Source organism: Cololabis saira, chromosome 7 (genome assembly GCF_033807715.1).
Source record: "Cololabis saira isolate AMF1-May2022 chromosome 7, fColSai1.1, whole genome shotgun sequence".
Lineage (NCBI taxonomy): Eukaryota > Metazoa > Chordata > Actinopteri > Beloniformes > Belonidae > Cololabis > Cololabis saira.
In genome coordinates this window covers 3,431,893-3,447,091 of record NC_084593.1, presented here as the reverse complement: position 1 = coordinate 3,447,091, position 15,199 = coordinate 3,431,893, and the positions used below count along the sequence as shown (strand labels likewise).

The 15,199-nt window shown below is 39.2% G+C and overlaps 1 protein-coding gene across 1 annotated transcript in view; it reads right to left on the bottom strand.

Moving 5' to 3' along the window:
- Positions 1 to 3,226: 3,226 nt before the first annotated feature.
- The window catches only part of LOC133446729 (polycomb group RING finger protein 3), a 169,838-nt gene continuing 157,865 nt past the window's right edge, over positions 3,227 to 15,199 (bottom strand). The window contains exons 8-10 of the mRNA XM_061724744.1: positions 9,841 to 9,978; positions 6,263 to 6,343; positions 3,227 to 4,361 (exon numbers count right to left, since the gene is read on the bottom strand). Of these exons, the coding sequence (XP_061580728.1) occupies positions 4,314 to 4,361; positions 6,263 to 6,343; positions 9,841 to 9,978 (267 nt within the window). The 3' untranslated portion in view covers positions 3,227 to 4,313. The remainder of the gene's footprint in view (positions 4,362 to 6,262; positions 6,344 to 9,840; positions 9,979 to 15,199) is intronic.

Genomic DNA, 15,199 nt, shown 5'->3' with positions numbered 1-15,199 from the left:
GCTGAGATTAGAAACACACACGTAATAAGCACCGAACGGCCAAAGAGCGGCCGTTTTATTCTCAATTTCTTTATCAAAATGTTCAGGAAAAAGAAAAAAACAAGTCTCAGTCTCAGTGAGAAACCTGAATTAATGTCATTTCCCAAAAACAAAACAAAAAGACCTGTAAATGCATGTTTTCCAAAGTTGATACTGAAAGTGGATTTTCTGCAAAAGGACATACTGCTTGTTAGAAATGTTCACCAATACTGTGCAGATGTTTTTCAGCTGGCAGTGAGACGGAGCCGACGCTCGCCCCAGAAACGCAGCACGTTCTTGTTCTGCTTGCACTTTTAAAAAAGGAACTTTCCAGATTTAAAGCCACCTCAAGTTTCCGGTCGACGGTACGGAGCGCACTTTTTTCACGGAAAAAAAAAAATGGAATCAAAGCAGTTATGAGGTGGAACAGAATACGTGTTTGCAGCAAAATGGCAATTTATGTTGGTGCTTTTAAACGTCAAAATAAAATGCTTTTCTTAAGTGTCTGACGAGATTCAAAAATTGCCGTCGCTCCAGATTAACTTTCTGTTGGAATTTATGACGTTTGCAGAGAAAGTTCACTGCAAAAATTCAAAATCTTACCAGGAATATTTGTCTTATTTCTAGTTAAAATGTCATTTTTAGTAAAAAAAAATCTCATTACATTTAAAACAAGACTCATCACTGGAAAAAACAACAATTTTCACCTGTTTCAAGTAGATTTTCACTTAAAATAAGTAGAAAAATCTGCCAATCTGCCATTTTTTTGCTTGTAATAAGAAGATAAATCTTGTCCCACTGGCAGATTTTTCTACTTTTTTCAAGTGAAAATTTACTTGAAACAGGTGAAAATTGTCAAATAAGTTATTTATCTGGTAATGACTCTTGTTTTAAGTGTAATGAGATTTGCACTTCCTAAAGGTAAGACATTTTTCCTTCAAAAGAAGGTGAAAACGATATCTGAACGTGAACAAAAGTTTTTGTGTGCTGCTCAAAGTTGAAAGTTTTTACACTGCAAAAACTCAAAATCTTACCAGGAATATTTGTCTTATTTCTAGTTAAAATGTCTCATTTTTAGTAAAAAAAAATCTCATTACACTTAAAACAAGAGTCATTACCAGAAAAATAACTTATTTGACAAATTTCACCTGTTTCAAGTAAATGTTCACTTGAAATAAGTAGAAAAATCTGCCAGTGGAACAAGATTTATCTTCTTATTACAAGCAAAAAAATCTTGTTCCACTGGCAGATTTTTCTACTTATTTCAAGTGAAAATCTTACTTGAAACAGGTGAAAATTGTTGTTTTTTCCAGTGATGAGTCTTGTTTTAAGTGTGATGAGATTTTTTTTACTAAAATGAGACATTTTAACTAGAAATAAGACAAATATTCTTGTTAAGATTGTGAGTTTTTGCAGTGATCCATGTTACTTATCCTGTGAAGGACAGAGTCATATTGATAAGTTCAGAAAAGTGTTTTTTATTGTTGTGTTTTGATGTATTTGATGTAAGTCCAGTGGATATTTAAAGCTTACAGAAGGCTGCATTTAACTGCTGACTAAAAATGAGACATTTTAACTAGAAATAAGACAAATATTCTCGAGTTTTTGCAGTGTAATAATTCACTACGACGTTGTTCGATGGCTTTAAACTCGGAGAATTGCTGCCATTTTGCTGCAGACACTCTGTTCTTCGTCAAAAGCGCCTCCCGTGGAGAGAGCGGACCCTCCCAACCATCTGATAACTAGATCTGAGGTGGTTTTAGCTCCGGCCGGCTCCTCTAATCTCACGACACATGAGAGCTGCTGCGACGGGTCAGACTGGTATTCATCACTGTTTTTATCATATTTCTATTTATTTTTTATACAAAATGTTCTTCCGACGTCAGCTTTGGTAGTTTTGCAGTAAAAGTTCCCACAGATGGAGCTAAAGGAAGCGTGCGGTCGCGACGGCGCCTAAAAAACCCCCGCAGCTTCAAACAGGCGGCAGGAGCCGGAGGACGGAAGTGAAGGAAACCAAGGAAACCAAGGAAACCAAGGAAACCAAGGAAACCAAGGAAACCAAGGAAACCAAGGAAACCAAGGAAACCAAGGACTGCTCGGTGCGGGGAATCTCTCTCTGTGTGTTTGTTCGGTACAAATGAATTCATGTCATCAACTTTCTTTTACATCTTACAGGCATTTATGGACGAGAAGTTGTTGAAAAGAAATAAAAGTGAAGCCGACATTCTCCAAACGTGACGGATGCGATGAGGAGTTTAGCACCCTATAATGTAATAATTTCACCCTATAATGTCATAATTTCACCCTATAATGTAATAATTTCACCCTATAATGTCATAATTTCACCCTATAATGTCATAATTTCACCCTATAATGTCATAATTTCACCCTATAATGTCATAATTTCACCCTATAATGTCATAATTTCACCCTATAATGTATAATTCCCTATAATGTAATAATTTCCTGAAAATGTAATAACGCCTGAAAATGTAACAAAAATGTGCATTTAACGCAATCGAAAATGTAATAAAAATCCAATAATGTAATAACTTCACCAATAATGTAATAAAATATCCTGACTGATATTGTAATAACATTTTTACCGATAAGGTATTACATTATCGGTAAAAATGTTATTACAATATTACATTATTGGGAATTTATTACATTTTCAGGTGGGTCTTTTTTTTTTTTCTCCAAAACTGATAATGTAATTCTTGACAAATAATGTAATATATATGTTCATTTTCAGTCCAGAGTTCTACATTATTAGTTTTATACGCTGGATTTGAAACACCAGAATGATTATTGGGTTAAATTGCAGACTTTGAGTAGCATGTAATAAATTCCCAATAACGTTATAAGGTATTACATTATCGGTAAAAATGTTATTACAATATCCGTCAGGATATTTTATTACATTATTATTGAAGTTATTACATTATTGGGTTTTATTACATTTTTGATTGAGTTAAGTGCAAATTTTATTAAATTTTCAGGCGTTATTACATTTTCAGGAAATTATTCCATTATAAGAAATTATTCCATTATAGGAAATTATTACATTATCGGGTGAAATTATTACATTATAGGAAATTATTACATTATAGGGTGAATTTATTGCATTATAGGGTGAATTTATTACATTATAGGAGATTATTACATTATCGGGTGAAATTATTACATTATAGGGTGTAATTTATTACATTATAGGAGCTACAAGGAGCGCGTGTCTTGAACCAAAACCTCCACCAGCTCAAACAGAAATGCAGGCTGATTTGATAAAGTTGCTTTGTGTCTTTTCCAGACCACATAAAGATGCTTTTATATATTTCAATACCAATAGGGAGTCTGTCTTTTTAAAAATCCTAATTTATTACCTGCGGACTCTAATCGCCCAACATATAGATAGCACTTCAGGGATCCACTCTTTTTTTTTAACAGTCTAAAGTCTCTCTTCAATCTCTCTGTAATGACATTTTATGTACAATATTGGTATATAGAACATAAATTACAAACACAAAAAAAATTGCCTATTCACAATTGACAATCATCAAGAATCCAATAGCAAATTAGACACAATGAAGAAGTGGAAAAGAAAAAGAACAAAAAACAAAAAGGACAATTGATTAACAGCTTTAAAATGATGCCTGTTATATAACTTTTCCATATACTTTATGTGCTCCGGAGACAAGTCGAGTGTTTTTGTGAAAAGACGCTTCTTTATATATATATTTAAAAAAGAAAAATTACCTTCGTCTTCTGGCGTCGTCGCCGTCGTGGGACGACGTTTGCGTGAAGCTGAAAAAGACGGTCACATGACTCGACATCTTGTTTGCGTGTAAACAGAGCACCAGTAGTGTCTTGGTTCATGTGTCTCTTCTGTACAAAAGTATAAATATATGCTTTCTTTCCATTTGTTTTTTTTTTCTTCTTTTTCTTTTTTTTTGTTCACATATGTAGGATGTAGCGGACAAAAGAAAAAGGGAAAAAAAAGAAAAAAGGTTGTTTCAGTTCCTAGAAAAACACGCCAGTGTTGCAGTTCGTGTGCTGGAGGCGGCCAGTTTGTCGTTTTTGAGAGATGTGGGTTTTTGCTGGCTTTTGTTGACGTTTATCGTTTGCTTGGTGTTGATCGTCTTTGCATAAATTAAAAAAAAAAAAAACTAAGAAAAAAAAAAAAAAAAAAGAAATTGTTCGGTACAGTCCGTGGCCGCTGGGCCAACAAAATGATAATTATTATAATAATAATAATAATAAAAATAATAATAAAACAACCATTGTGTCCGTTGTAGCTACAGCAGGTCCATCTTGGGTCTGTAATGAAGCAGGAGCGGAGATTTCTGGAAGAAAAACAAAAACAGAAAAACTCTCAGTGCGACACAGAAGTTTGATCATCAGCCGCTCGGAGCTGGATGATAATTATTATAATTAATTATAATTAAGCGGCACACTTAATTTAATGTTGAAGTAAGTTCATCTACCCTGGGCTCCACGTAGCACCCTATAATGTAATAATTTCACCCTATAATGTAATAATATCACCCTATAATGTAATAATTTCACCCTATAATGTAATAATTTCCTATAATGTAATAATTTCCTATAATGTAATAATTTCCTGGAAATGTAATAAAATTTGCACTTAACTCAATCAAAAATGTAATAAAATCCAATAATGTAATAACTTCACCAATAATGTAATTAAATATCCTGACTGATATTGTAATAACATTTTTACCAATAATGTAATACCTTATTACATTATTGGGAATTTATTACATGCTACTCAAAGTCTGCAATTTAACCCAATAGTCATTCTGGTGTTTCAAATCCAGCGTATAAAACATTCTTAGATACTTAAAACACAAAATGTAGAACTCTGGACTGAAAAAGGACAAATATATTACATTATTTGTCAAATATTACATTATCAGTTTTGGAAGAAAAAAAGACCCACCTGAAAATGTAATAAATTCCCAATAATGTAATAAGGTATTACATTATCGGTAAAAATGTTATTACAATATCAGTCAGGATATTTTATTACATTATTGGTGAAGTTATTACATTATTGGGTTTTATTACATTTTCGATTGAGTCAAGTGAAAATGTTATTACATTTTCAGGTGTTATTACATTATAGGGTGAAATTCTTACATTATAGGAAATTATTACATTATAGGGTGAAATTATGACATTATAGGGTGGAATTATTACATTATAGGGTGAAATTCTTACATTATAGGGTGAAATTCTTACATTATAGGGTGAAATTCTTACATTATAGGGTGAAATTCTTACATTATAGGGTGAAATTATTACATTATAGGGTGAAATTATGACATTATAGGGTGAAACTATTACATTATAGGGTGAAATTATTACATTATAGGGTGAAATTATTACATTATAGGGTGAAACTATTACATTATAGGGTGAAATTATTACATTATAGGGTGAAACTATTACATTATAGGGTGAAATTATTACATTATAGGGTGAAATTATTACATTATAGGGTGAAATTATTACATTATAGGGTGAAATTCTTACATTATAGGGTGAAATTATTACATTATAGGGTGAAATTATGACATTATAGGGTGAAACTATTACATTATAGGGTGCTACACTCCAGCAGGATACCTGATATTCTGACATCTGCATCTCAGGCCATTCAAATCTGAATTTAACGAAAAGTGCTGTTGTACTCTGGTGGCCGTAAGAGCTTAAAAAGATGTGTTTTTATCTACTCTTAACAATAAATGGCCCATAATTACAATAAGAATGACAACACCAACTGATATTGAGTGTTTACGTCACGTACATCTTGTAGAAGATTGGTCTGTCACTTTTCATATTGCCGTCTGCGATAAATCCAGATTGCGTTTGTGTGTTGCCGTGTGGTCAAATTGATATTTTCTAAATTAGAAGAGGGTTTTTCCCCATTTTCTAGGTCCTAAGGTGTATAGGATGAATTTATTAGCCTGCTAATTAATTTCAAATCGACATGCAAATAACTTTAGTCTTGTCCAGCGAACCATCTGCATCTTTCTGAAAGTGAACTAGCCGTTCAAAAGTCCCTTTTCCTTCTCCATCTTTCAGTCCACCATAGTTTTCCTCAGGCTACGGTGCCGTCGACCGCCAGAACTTACGCGTTTTTAACGCGTTAACTTTGACAGCCCTAATGTTTTGATGTTTCAGGACTTGGATGTTTGTGCAGAATGATAAACCTCATTACCTTAAATCTCCATCTCGTCACAACAACAAATTTCAAAGTGTGGTCCTTTCCCAAGATTTCTTCATTGCATAAAATGTCCAGCTGTGAAGAGACGGACGGAAACAGAGATTACTGAACAGAACGTGATGTGAGACGGCAGGACACCGACCTGCACCTGCACCTTCTCCTGCAGAGACGTTAATGATCCGAGGAACGCCGGGTTCCCGACGGGACAAACGGAGCAAACGGTGTTCTGGTTTTCACTCAGTTCAGACCTCGACATTTCTTGAGGGGAAACTCCAGCTAAAGTTCAACACGCAGCCGTCCGTCCTCCCCCCGTCAACTAGGGATGGGCGGTGTGGACTAAAAAAATGTATCACGATCATTTCTGGCATTTATCCCGATAACGATAAAAAAAATACCAATTAAACTCCACCTTTGTAACTATAAATCTATCTCACTCTCAGATCCGCCATGTTTGTTACACAAAAACGTATCAACGGAATTTATCCTTTCTTTCTTTCTTTCTCATTTCTTTCTTTCTTTCTTTCTTTCTCATTTCTTTCTTTCTTTCTTTCTCATTTCTTTCTTTCTTTCTTTCTTTCTTTCTTCTTTTTATCCTTCCTTCCTTCTTTCCTCCTGCTCTCTCCTTCCTTCTTTCCTTGTTTTCTCCCTTCCTTCCTTCCTTCCTTCCTTCCTTCCTTCCTTCCTTCCTTCCTTCCTTCCTTCCTTCCTTCCTTCCTTCCTTCCTTCCTTCCTTCCTTCCTTCCTTCCTTCCTTCCTTCCTTCCTTCCTTCCTTCCTTCCTTCCTTCCTTCCTTCCTTCCTTCCTTCCTTCCTTCCTTCCTTCCTTCCTTCCTTGTTGATTTAACACAGAACCATAAATCGGGAATTTATCGTTTTTATCGCGAGATGACAAATTCTTACCGTGGGGAATTTTTTTGACGGTTTATCGTGAACGGAAAAATATCACCCATTCCTACCGTCAACAAACAGTGACTACGTTTCCATCAGTCAAAATTCGGGTTATTGCTAATATTCCGGTTACTGAAACATTGGGAATATTCCGTTTACATGGTAATTAATCATTCAGGATATCTGGATCAAACCAGCGACGCACGGAGAACGTGATGATGCAATTAGCTACTTTCTACCGTCTACAAATGCAGAAATGTTCATATCCTTCATGAGAAGATAAATCTTGTTCCACTGGCAGATTTTTCTACTTATTTCAAGTGAAAATTTACTTGAAAAAGTTGAAAATTGTCCAATAACAAGTTATTTTTCTGGTAATGACTCTTGTTTTAAGTATAATGAGATTTTTTGACTAAAAATTAGACATTCTAACTAGAAATAAGACAAATATTCCTGGTGTAAGATTTTGAGTTTTTGCAGTGAATAATAATAATTTGAACCCTTTAATACTTGAATTAACCCTTGTACTGTCTTTGGGTCAAAATGACCCAATTCTTCTTTCCTTCTTTCCTCCTGCTCTCTCCTTCCTTTCCTCTTTTCCTCCTTTTTTACCCTCCTTTACTCCTTTTTCTTCCTACCTCCCTTCCGTCATTCGTTCCTTTATTACCTTCTTTGCTTTTTCTTCATTCTTTCCTTATTTAATCCATTCCTTCCTTCTTCCCTCCCTTCTTTCTTTCCTTTTCTCCATTCCCTTCTCCCTTTTTTTCTTTCTTTTTCTCCCTTCTTTCCTACTTCCTTCCATCTTTTCTCTTTTCCTTACTCCCTTTCCTACTTCCTTCCTTCCTTCTTTTCTCCTTTCTTCCTTGCTTCCTTCTTTCCTTCCTTCCATCTTTTCTCCCTTCCTTACTCCCTTTCCTACTTCCTTCCTTTCTTCTTTCCTTCTTTTCTCCTTTCTTCCTTGCTTTCTTCTTTCCTTCCTTCCATCTTTTCTCCCTTCCTTACTCCCTTTCCTACTTCCTTCCTTCTTTTCTCCTTTCTTCCTTCTTTCCTTCCTTCCATCTTTTCTCCTTTCCTTCATTCCTTCTTTTCTCCCTCCCTTGACCCAAAAACAGCACACGGGTTAAAATCAGCTCAGCCGAGTTTGGTTATTTGAGTGATTGTGGGTTAAACTTCCTGCAGAGACGTGGAGACGGGTGACACGACCACGATGGCGTCTCTGCAAACACGAGCACTGATTGAGCGGCGTGTTGTTCTCGTGTTGTAAAGCTCCGCGCTGAAGGGAGAGCCGTTTCCACGACTTCCTCTCATCGTGAGTAAAACAACAATAGCTGGCGGGGAGAGAGCGGCCGCCTCGCCAGAGCTGCAGTGACGGAGGCCGATGATACGATGGAGCCGTCCCACTCAGCTGTGTGGCAGCCAAAAAATACAAAATAAATAGACGACAAGGATGATGGTTGTTCAGCTAAAAATGCATCTGTCAAACGTTGGCCCACCCACACTCGCTGCTCTGACAATAAACTGCTAAATTAGATCTCATAAGAGCTTGATTTCATGGAAAATAACAAAACCCAAAAGGCCTTTCTGAGTCAGAGCAGGAAACGACAAGAAAACAAACAAACTGACTTTACGGAATTAAGTAAACTTGTCCTTCAAAGGAGATTTGTTCAGAACTGATACCGGTTCAGTCTGGAAATAAACATGCACTTTTCTGTAAATACAGGAATTAAGATAACGGGAATAATCCACAAAGTTACTCTGTGTTATGAAAAACGTTTCTCTGAACAGTCAGTCACTTCCTGTCACAGCGTTTAACCGTTTAAGGAAGGAGGAAGGGAAGAAGGGAGGAAGGAAGGAAGGAAGGAAGGAAGGAAGGAAGGAAGGAAGGAAGGAAGGAAGGGAGGAAGGAAGGAAGGGAAAAAAGAAGGAAAGGAGGAAAGGAGGAAGGAAGGAAGGAAACAAGGAAGGAAGGGAGAAAACAAGGAAAGGAGGAAGGAAGGAATGTACGAGGGGAAAAAAGAAGGAAGGAAGGAAGGAAGGAAGGAGGAAGGAAGGAAGGAAAGAAGGAAAGAAGGAAGGAAGGAAGGAAAGAAGGAAGGAAGGAAGGAAGGAAGGAAGGAAGGAAGGAAGGAAGGAGGAAGGAAGGAAGGAAGGAAGGAAGGAAGGAAGGAAGGAAGGAAGGAAGGAAGGAAGGAAAGGAGAAAACAAGGAAAGAATGAAGGGAGAAAAGAAGGAAGGAAGGAAAGAAGGGAGGAAAGAATGTACGAGGAGAGAAAAGAAGGAAGGGAGGGAGGAAAGAAGGAAGGAAGGGAGGAAAGAAGGGAGAAAGGGAAAAAAGAAGAAAGGAAGGAAGGAAGGAAGGAAAGAAGGAAGGAAGGGAGAAAAGAAGGAAGGAAGGGAGAAAAGGAAGGAAGGAAAGAAGGAAGGAGAGAGCAGGAGGAAAGAAGGAACAGGAGAATTAGGTCGTTTTGACCCAAAGACAGTACCATGGCTAAAAACCTCCAATCTTCCTTTCTCTTTAGCGAAGGCGGTGGATAAAAGGCCGACAAATGTAGCTTAGGGAAATCTGAGCTCTGAGGTTTTTAACGCAGACAAAACTGGAATGGCAAACATTTCCTCTGGAAGGATTTCCCTCAGAGTCTGAGTTTACACTAAAGCCGTGCGGTGGGGAGCGGGGGCGGCCGGTACCTCGTTGAACGATGTCAGGTTGAGCTTTTTGGCGATGAACTTCTTGAGGTGGAGGACGGTGGCTTGTGCTGAGCAGCGGATCCACTTGCGCTTCAGCCCCCGGAGTTTGCTGCTGTTGCACTCCAAGCAAATGCTGACCTGTTGGGAGGAAACACACGAGGAGACGCTGATGACGATCTGCTCACTGGAGTCAGTAAGGGCCAGTCCCAATCCCCCCTACTCCTACTTTTCAGTCCTAACCGTACATTTTGCGCGTTCCCGTGAGGGTAGTGGTGTCCCAATTCCTCTTTGCATGTAGGGCTAGTGGACATAACGAGGGCTAGTGGACATAACGAGGGCTAGTGGACATAACGAGGACTAGTGGACATAACGAGGGCTAGTGGACATAACGAGGGCTAGTGGACATAACGAGGGCTAGTAGACATAACGAGGACTAGTGGACATAACGAGGGCTAGTGGACATAACGAGGGCTAGTGGACATAACGAGGGCTAGTGGACATAACGAGGGCTAGTGGACATAACGAGGGCTAGTGGACATAACGAGGACTAGTGGACATAACGAGGGCTAGTGGACATAACGAGGGCTAGTGGACATAACGAGGGCTAGTGGACATAACGAGGGCTAGTGGACATAACGAGGACTAGTGGACATAACGAGGGCTAGTGGACATAACGAGGGCTAGTGGACATAACGAGGGCTAGTGGACATAACGAGGGCTAGTGGACATAACGAGGGCTAGTGGACATAACGAGGACTAGTGGACATAACGAGGGCTAGTGGACATAACGAGGGCTAGTGGACATAACGAGGGCTAGTGGACATAACGAGGGCTAGTGGACATAACGAGGACTAGTGGACATAACGAGGGCTAGTGGACATAACGAGGGCTAGTGGACATAACGAGGGCTAGTGGACATAACGAGGACTAGTGAACATAACGAGGGCTAGTGGACATAACGAGGGCTAGTGGACATAACGAGGGCTAGTGTGTATGAATCTAGCCCAAGGATCAGCAACCCGCGGCTCTTTAGCGCCACCCTAGTGGCTCCTGGAGTTTTTTCAAAAATGTTCGACCTTTTTTTCAATTTTTTTCCCTCTCTTTTTCATCCTTTTTCCTTTCCTTTTTAATCTCAACATAGTTTCTGCATAAAAATGCGTTTTGATTACATTTCTAGCTTAAGAAAACTCAAATATCCTATCTAAAACAGTTAGAATATTTTGGGAATCTTAATCTTAAACTGTAAGCCATAATCAGCAATATTAAAATAATAAAAGGCTTGCAATATTTCAGTTGATTTGTAATGAATCCAGAATGTATGACATTTTTGTTTTTTTAATTGCATTACAGAAAATAAAGAACTTTATCACAATATTCAGTCCTGTAATCACTCGCTTGCCCGTTGTTGCGAAGATCTCGCCAGAATAAAGGCTGATTTATGGTTCCGCGTTACACCAACGTGGAACCATAAATCAGCTCCCGAGCCGGCGGCTCTTCTCATCTCTGAAAACGTCGAGTCAAATTTCTTAACAGGCGTTATTTGGATAAACTGAGCCCAGGTTGGAGATCTTAACGGTTACTTTTACGCCTAAAAAATATTAAAACTTAATAAAGTGTCATATTAACAGCGCTACAACTGAAATTAAAACAGCTTTTAGCTCTGGGCTTCCTGATATGGTGTGACGTTTGTGCAAACGTAACTACGCAGTCGCTTACGTACCCGAACGTAAACCACGCAGTGACATAGCAAGTGGTGTCCCAATCCCTAGGGAACATTACAAGGGAGCTACGCCTGTGGCTTCATTTTTAGGGCTAGTGGTAAAAAGTAGGGGGGGGGGGATTGGGATCGGCCCAAAGGCTGGATGCTACGTACAGGTAACAGGTACAACAGTGAGGAAATCCACAGATTATTCATACCTGCAAACTGCTCGCTTTTCAGCTGAATGGTGGAGCAAAGGCTTTTTTTTCCCTGCTGCGTAACGTTACCTCAACTTTCAGCGGTTCGGGGTAAATCTCCAACGACACGATTTTTTTTTTTTTTCTTCCGGTTCTCGACGAAGGCGGACGCTTTTCTGCTCCTCTCCCTTATCTGCCTGCCCTGCTACTGCTTTGTTTGTCTCGTCTTCAGAGTCTCTCCTTTTTCCACTCCTCCGAAACTCTACAATCATGGAATTGATTAACTGGTCTCTCAGCACAATTGACCAAATTTTTGCAACAAGAAGTCAGGGGGTAAGGGAGCCCTCCTGCCCCGATGGGATGTTTTTTGCTGGATACACAATGGATTCCTACAAATACTGGAAGCCTTTGTGCCTCCAGATTCTGTCTGTCAAGGATGTTGAAGATGCTTCGTAATTGGATTTATGATAGCAGGATTTCTCTTGATTATCGTCTTGATAGGAGGAGGGGGATTCCTGGTCTACCAACAAACGCGTAAGTCGTCGACAGCTGTTTTGGCTGTTTCAGAGCTTCCGGACGTGGCTGAGGGGATAAGCACGGCTATCAACACTCAGACTTTAACGTTGGGGGAGCAGAGCCGTAAGCTGGATGCGATTCTCGAACAGAATTGCAGGCTGGCGGCGTCTTTGAGCTCATTGGCAAGATGGAACACCCTGGAGAAGGGAGAAGTTGGAAGCTCGGCTTGGTGGGAAGTGATCACAAATTCGTCTGATTGGAGTCGCCATTGATGAATCATAGACTGAAGGCAGACGGAAAATGACTGAGTCTGTCTGTTTTCAATATAATTGTTGATTCTATAATCTGGCCTTGACAGGGCGGTTTTGGCCGATCGCTCTGGTCACAATCTTCCTGGTGGAATGTAAACAAGGTGACTCTGCTCCCACTAACCCTCCCCTCTCCCACGAACACCTGTGGACCCCCCCCCCCCCTGATGATGTCCACAAGCTCTAACTTTAGCTGGTTAATTTCCAGTTCTGCAGCTATTCTAGCCGTTTATATTTTAATAATAAATTTAATTTAAGGCACCTTTACAGTGCACACAGACATCGATTAAAAGAGAAAAAAAAAAGAATATTAATGCAATAAAATCAGAAATTACAGCAGAAATCAGCAGTAGCCTAGAGGAGGAAATTAAAGTGAGAAGGCCAGTTTGAACAGAGATGGGATTTGAAGATTGATTTGAAAAAGACATCCGTAGAGGAACCGTAGAGGAGCATTGAACTCATAACTTTAATGCGACTCGTCCCACCTTTGATAAGCTCTACAAGGCGGTACGTCCTCTAGTTATTGTTCCTTCAGCGATGCAAATCTGGCTCTTTCTGATACGTCATGTGACCTGTAGCTGAGTACGAAGCCGTTTTACAAAATGTTCAGCCCCATGTGTGACATTTACTTAGGGATGCCAGTTTACTCCTCTGCTTGTTAAGTCTCACTGAACCAGTGATGTTTCATCTGCTTCTTTTACGGCCCTGAACTTACACGGTAGGTGGTTCCGACAGCTGATGGTTGAAGAAGTCAGAACCGATTGCCTCTTTCCCCCTCGCATATCAAGAGACAAAAGAGGAAGAAAGAGGCTTTGCATCTCTCTGCGCGGCTGCCCATCTGCCTCTGTTTTCATTTCCCTCTTCGCAGACGGGGGAAGCCAAACATCGCCAGGTTTCCGTTTAATCTTTGCGTCCCTTTCTGGGCTCGGATAAACAACGACGGCGCCTCAGTGCACGCCCTGCCCTTTGATAAGCAAAAAGCAGCATTGCAATATATAATCTACGCTTTCCAGCGGCACTGGCAACGAGGGAGGCTCGTAATGTGAAATAAAAGCCTTGTCGGTGATCTGGACGCGGTGGCGGCGCGGCAGCAGCCTGCCCGGCAGGTTGATTACATTACAGGAACATCAATGACGTGTCCGTGGAGCCAGGAAGGTTCTGCTGCAGCTCAGCACACACACGTGCTGATGCAATAGTGAGGCACGTCAAGATAATATCATGCATGCCTTTTCTGTCGTGCAGGGAAAGCTCCGGGCTCGTCACCGAGCACTGCACCCAGTACTCGAGTTGTAAAAAAAAAAACAATCAGGGGGGATGGTGGATTTGATCATATGGGGACAGATAATTTGTGCTGATTACAAATAATATAATATATTACAAATAATAGCAGTGACCAAAACACCTGCAGAAATACTGCAGGAATGACATAGCAGCAGTTAAATGCAGCCTTCTGTAAGCTTTAAATATCCACTGGGCTTACATCAAATACATCAAAACACAACAATAAAAAACACTTTTCTGAACTTATCAATATGACTCTGTCCTTCACAGGATAAGTAACATGGCAAGGCAGAAATCGATGTTAGGCCCCATTTACACGTAGCAAAAACGGTGGTGTTTTCATGCGTTTTGGCCGTTCGTTTACACGAAAACGAAGCTCAAAGTCTCCAAAAACCATAATTTCTGAAAAATCCGACCAAAGTGGAGATTTGCAAAAACTCACACACACATTACGCCACAGAAACGTCACCACACTGCAAAAACTCAAAATCTTAACAAGAATATTTGTCTTATTTCTAGTTAAAATGTCTCATTTTAGTAAAAAAAAAATCTCATTACACTTAAAACAAGACTCATCACTGGAAAAAAGTGAAAATTTACTTGAAACAGGTGAAAATTGTCAAATAAGTTATTTATCTGGTGAGACTCTTGTTTTAAGTGTAATGAGATTTTTTGACTAAAAATTTTAACTAAAAATGAGACAAATATTCCTGGTAAGAAGAGTTTTTGCAGTGCAGCGTCATGAGTGACACCTGTGTTTACAATTTGTTTGGCCACCTTCAATATTTTCTTGTATTTTACCTGTTTTATATTCTAACGTCACACTTTACATCGTTCCTCACAACAATTTTCACCTGTTTCAAGTAGATTTTCACTTAAAATAAGTAGAAAAATCTGCCAGTGGAACAAGATTTTTTTGCTTGTAATGAGAAGAGAAATCTTTTTCTACTTATTTCAAGTGAAAATTTACTTGAAACAGGTGAAAATTGTCAAATAAGTTATTTTTCTGGTGTTATTTTTCTGGTGATGACTCTAAATTGAAATAGCAGTAAAACCACATTCATTGATTAAATGACATAAGGGATGGAAAGGAGGGATGGCAGTTTTACAGGGGGGATGATTTGGACCGTTTTTATTTCAGGGGGGGATGATTTGGACCGTTTTTATTTCAGGGGGGATGATTTGGACCGTTTTTATTTCAGGGGGGGATGATTTGGACCGTTTTTATTTCAGGGGGGGATGATTTGGACCGTTTTTATTTCAGGGGGGATGATTTGGACCGTTTTTATTTCAGGGGGGGATGATTTGGACTGTTTTTATTTCAGGGGGGATGATTTGGACCGTTTTTATTTCAGGGG